This window comes from Musa acuminata, chromosome BXJ3-3, assembly GCF_036884655.1.
Source record: "Musa acuminata AAA Group cultivar baxijiao chromosome BXJ3-3, Cavendish_Baxijiao_AAA, whole genome shotgun sequence".
Lineage (NCBI taxonomy): Eukaryota > Viridiplantae > Streptophyta > Magnoliopsida > Zingiberales > Musaceae > Musa > Musa acuminata.
In genome coordinates, this window is record NC_088351.1 from 8,571,411 (window position 1) to 8,576,954 (window position 5,544).

At 40.3% G+C, this 5,544-nt stretch overlaps 1 protein-coding gene across 2 annotated transcripts; it reads left to right on the top strand.

The window, feature by feature from the left end:
* The first annotated feature begins 422 nt into the window (after window positions 1–422).
* Window positions 423–4,047, top strand: LOC103977921 (subtilisin-like protease SBT3.5). 2 transcript variants are annotated; one of them, XM_018823561.2, is made up of 10 exons: window positions 423–555; window positions 630–724; window positions 816–913; window positions 1,526–1,687; window positions 1,750–2,363; window positions 2,454–2,515; window positions 2,588–2,854; window positions 2,937–3,054; window positions 3,144–3,315; window positions 3,411–4,047. In XM_018823561.2, exons 1-10 carry the CDS (start codon window positions 457–459, stop codon window positions 3,956–3,958), a joined length of 2,235 nt encoding a protein of 744 aa, XP_018679106.2. In that variant the 5' UTR covers window positions 423–456; the 3' UTR covers window positions 3,959–4,047. The 2 variants fall into 2 exon arrangements, with proteins under 2 accessions (XP_018679106.2, XP_064996949.1); XM_065140877.1 differs by lacking the exon at window positions 423–555 and having other exon boundaries at window positions 641–724; window positions 794–913.
* The last annotated feature ends 1,497 nt before the right edge of the window (window positions 4,048–5,544 follow it).

The following is a 5,544-nucleotide window of genomic DNA, read 5'->3' on the forward strand; positions in this document are numbered from 1 at the left end:
TTTCTGATAGATGAATGACTCTTAACATTGATTATTATTATATAATTAAAAATAGGTTATATAAGCACGATTCAAAGTTAGGATCTTATAATGATCTATTAAAATTTTACCCAACTAAACTGACAAGTGAGTGACGTCTCATTTAGAGCCATTTGATTCATTGTCCTTTTTGCACCTATGGCATAGTAGATTATTTTTCATTCCAAATTAGGATAAATTCGGATATGAAAGATACCGGTGATGTGTGTTGCACGACTAATATGATATATTTCCCTTATCATATAATAAAATAATATCCATTTATTTTCATTAGTCTTTCATGTCAACAAAGTTATCCTTGGCTTAATTCATCACAAACAAGCTATCATTGACCATCACCACCATCGGTCATGTGGCCTCATAGGCTTATAAGTAGCGCCATTGCAGCAACGCTTCTCCTCCACAGCCACATGCAAGATGGGTTACCAGCATCTTCTATCCTCTATGCTTCTACTTCTCATCCTTTCAAGCTTCATCCAAATGGCAGCACTTGGACATACACCATCATCGACCAAGGTCCATGAGCGTCTCTCTATCATCTTAACATTTGATGTCCACGGACTAACATCTCAACGGTCTCTTCTGTGTAGCTTCTGTACATAGTGTACATGGGAGAGAGGCAACACGAAGATCCAGACCTCGTGACTACGTCGCACCATCATATGCTGTCTTCCGTACTGGGGAGGTATGCATTTTTTGCACCATATATAGTTTGTGTTCGTTTCATCTTTCTGTCATATATGCTCGATTACAGGTTATTCTAATTGGTGATTCAGCAAGGAGGAAGCCGTGAGTTCAATTGTCTACAGCTATAAACATGGCTTCTCGGGCTTTGCAGCCATGCTTACAGAATCTCAAGCAGACAAAATTGCAGGTTCTTCCTTCTTCAATTTCAGGCCTATTTTACCAGTGACAATGGAAGCAAGTTCTAATATGATTAACAGTACAACTGATGAGAACAATCCAAAAGATGCATGCAAGCATATATCTGAAATTTGAAGGGACGATATTGATCCAGATAAATCAGTATGTGAAAATAAAATCTCAATCACAATAGTTTTGTGCTTAATTACGGGAGATCAAAAGATAGATATACTCCTGAGAGTCGGCTCTTGTGTCGAGGCCACTAAAACAAAAAATTGGAAGACTTTATCTCGACCTTTCATGTGACTTCATGGTATTAATCTAAATTAAGCCCTTGATTCCATGTTGAGTAATAATTTTATAGTTTGTGATCACCTTAGAATCATGATAAGAAAGTAGGATTAAGGTGGGCCTTTGAACGCTTCTTTTTAGCTAAACGTCGGGTCATTATCAACCTCTTGAATCGACAGGCTGCTTAAGATAAGGTTGGTGTATCGAGATGAGAGAGAGAGAGAGAATCCATCACCTGTTTAGTATATTATATCATATTTATACGTATAAATAATCCTTAACTAAGATGAGTAAGCAACTTGATCATATCGCCCTTTTCTTTTCCGGTTAGAAATGCCGGAAGTGATCAGTGTCAATCCAAGCCGCAGCTTTCCACTGCTTACTACGCGAAGCTGGGACTACCTTGATCTTGGTTTTGAACAACCCCAAACCACAGGACTACTTGCAAGAGGCAACTTCGGCGATGGGATCATCATCGGCGTCGTCGACACAGGCAAGCAATCATTACCTTATCGTCATTGAGCTTGCCCGGTCCTACAAAATTTTCTTATATAGGCATTTGGCCGGAATCGAGAAGCTTCGACGACCATGGTTACGGCCCCGTCCCATCCCGTTGGAAAGGAACGTGTGAAGTAGGTCAAAACTTCACCGTCAACCACTGCAACCGCAAGATCATCGGTGCAAGATGGTACGCCGGAGGCGTCGACCCTTCCCTCATCGAAGGAGGCTACCAGTCTCCCCGGGATTCCGAGGGCCACGGAACGCACACGGCTTCCACAGCAGCAGGCTCGTTGGTGAGTGATGCGAGCTTCCATGGTCTGGGCGCCGGCACAGCGAGAGGAGGAGCTCCTCGTGCCCGGCTAGCAATCTACAAGGTATGCTGGGCAGAAGCAGGGTGTCGCGACGCTGCTGTGCTGAAGGCGATAGATGATGCTATCCATGATGGTGTGGACATCTTATCACTCTCACTTGGGCGCTTACTTCACCCAATCTTTCCTTCCATACATGCGGTAGCAAAGGGGATAACTGTGATCTTCTCTGGAGGCAATGATGGTCCCGTCACCCAGACCATTGCTAATGACCTGCCGTGGGCGATCACGGTGGCAGCCAGCACCATTGATCGCTCGTTTCCTACCCTCCTAACCCTCGGAGACAACCGAACCGTGGTGGTGCGAACGTGTAGTTTTCACATACAACTAATACATTTGAAATTTTGCATCTACTTATATTGAATTAATTGTTCATGGTTGCCGCGGCAGGGACAATCCATCCTCTATGAATCCACCGAGGGAGGATTCGAAGAGCTAGCAGATGGTGGGAGGTAACTATAATTCGATTGAATGTTCTTAAAGAAAAGAGTACCTAGTAATGTGCATTTGATCTATTGTTGCAGTTGCTCGCGCGACGGTCTGAATTCGAGTGATGTAGTCGGAAAGATTGTGCTCTGTTACCAGCTTGCCATCGCCTCAAGCTCACCACCCAAGCGACACTTTCCACGGGCTGCTTATAATGTTCAGGAAGCAGGAGGGAAGGGCATTATCTTTGCACAGTACTCCGCCAACATCCTCGACTTCATCGACGTTATTTGCAACGGCACCGTATGCGTCTTTGTTGATTACGAGATCGGCAAACAAATAACAGATTATGTAACGAATACAAGGTCTGCTCAACTCGAGTTCATTTTTCCTAAACAGATCAGAATTTTCTTTTCGGGAATAGTAACCACGAAAGGAAATTGGCAGATCCCCCCTGGTGAAGGTGAGCCTAACGCAGGATATGGTCGGGAGTGGAGTAATGTCGCCCAGGGTCGCAGCTTTCTCGTCGAGAGGGCCGAGTATATTGTTCCCAGATCTAGTCAAGGCCGGTGCAATTTCTATTATCTACTAGAAGCTCACATGTTTGGTTCTTTTCGATGAACTGGTGTGCTCACCATCACTGCCTTTGGACAGCCCGATATCACAGCTCCCGGAGTCCTTATCCTGGCCGCAGTGAAAGATTCCTATAAGTTTGAGTCTGGAACATCGATGTCTTGTCCCCATGTCTCTGGCGTAGCAGCTCTTCTTAAAGCAGCACATCCCCAGTGGTCTCCTGCTGCCATCAAATCAGCACTCGTCACAACTGGTACGTGGATTTACCATCCTGCTTCTGCATCGTTCCGTAGTTCTTCTCTGTCTGCTTTCCTGATGTTAAAGGAGCATGACAACCTCTGTTTTAAGCTCATACGGCCAATGCATACGGCTTCCCCATAGAAGCAGAGGGAGTTCCTCGAAAGCACGCTGATCCTTTCGACTTTGGCGGCGGTCACATCGATCCTAACAAAGCCGTTGATCCCGGGCTTATTTATGACGTCGATCCCGAAGACTACTTCAAGTTCTTCAACTGCACTTACGGTCCGTCGACCACTTGTGACTTGGTGGACAGTCGGCTGTATCACCTGAATCTGCCCTCCATCTCCATTCCCGACCTGAAGAAGACACCACTAACGGTGCGGAGAACCGTGACCAATGTGGGGGACACGGATTCCATTTACAGGGCAATGGGGGAGTCTCCTCCGGGTGTCAACATGGTGGTCGAGCCTTCTCTTCTTCAATTCAATGCTTCCACGACGACGCACACCTTTGCGGTGACGTTCACGCCGCTTCAGATGGTGCAAGGGGACTTCAACTTCGGAAGCTTGACTTGGATTGATGATGGGAAGCACGCAGTAAGAATTCCTATCGCAGTTCGAGTGATCATTCATGATTCCTTCTCTGATACCTCCTAAGTCTTGTGGAGGTATCCGCTCTACGTCGGGTACTATCGCAATCAATGTTGAAGTCGTATGGGGAATAAAAATTAACGTGTTACGCTGCTTCTGTTATCCAAAAATTGATGCTACTTTTGGTTTAGGCTGTTGTTTTGTACGCTTCAGTATTTAGCATCGACGTACCATATATTGAATTTGATAAGAAGAACGAGTATGATTATCACGTAAAAGGAAGAGTATGATAATGTAAGATATTCTATCTTTTACTCAATTTTTTTTATAACTTTAAAACTCTATATATTTCATGACCTCATGTTGATATAGTCCCAAAGATATATTATATTAATTATCCTTGAAATAAATCACTCTTTTTTAAGAAATTCTTTCAAAATCAATAATCAATTTGGCTTATCCTTCCATAGGTATTTAATCTATTTTTTCTCGTGAACCTCTCTCTTGATGCAATAAATCTCTCTCTTAATACAATTAATCTAACCTCTCTCTTGATGCAATGAACCACTCTTACAATTAACGTAACCTCTTTATGATACTTTAATAAGTTTAAGTTTAATTTTAACATTCTCCCTCCTTAAACTTGTTCCATCTAATATCCTAAGTTTCTTTCAAAGTTATTAAAATATTCTAAATTTAAAAGTTTTTGTAAGTATTTCGGCTATTTGTTCACTTGTCTTGATATGATATAGCTCCACTTTTTTATTTTTGACATGAACTCTTATAAAATAAAATCTTGTATTGATATACTTCGATCTTTCATAGTAGATTAGATTTTTGGCTAAGGAAATAGCTGATTTGTTATTAATATAAATCTTGAATGACTTCTCCTATAACATATAAAGACAAACATAAGAAGATGCTGCTATATATTCTGCTTCATAACTTGATAGAGTAATAATATATTTTTTTTTTTGAAGACTATATGAATATAGTTTCACCAAAATAAAATACAAATCCAATTGTACTCTTTCAATCATCATAGCTTTCGGCTTAATCATTATCACTATATCCGATGAGCTCCAACCTTTTGGATGATGAATAAAATATTTCATATTCGATTGTTCCTTTAATATATCAAAATTCTTTTCGTGATATTTAAATGAGATATCTTAGGAGCTTCCATATATGTACTTATTAAATTAACTCCAAATAATATATCAGGTCGAGTTCACGTCAAATACCTTAAATATCAAACTAGACTTTTATAATAAGTTAGATTAATATATTTTCCTTCACATTCTTTGGTTAACTTGGTATTATATTTTATAGGTGTATTTGTAGGATGATAATCTTCTATAGAAAAATTCTTTAGAACTTCATTTGTATAATTTTCTTGTGAGATAAATTTTTTTTTATTGTCTTGTATAACTTTGATATCGAGAAAATAAGTTAATAGGCCCAAGTCGACCATCTTAAACTTTTTTTTCATAGAGTGCTTAAAGGCTTTAATTATAGAGCTATTATTGCCTTTAAAAATTAAATCTATATACAAGCATATAAAGAAGATATTTCCATTGAGTTAAATTTTGTATAGAGAGCATGTTTATGTGGACACTTGGAAAACTCATTTTGAATAAAATAAGCATCTA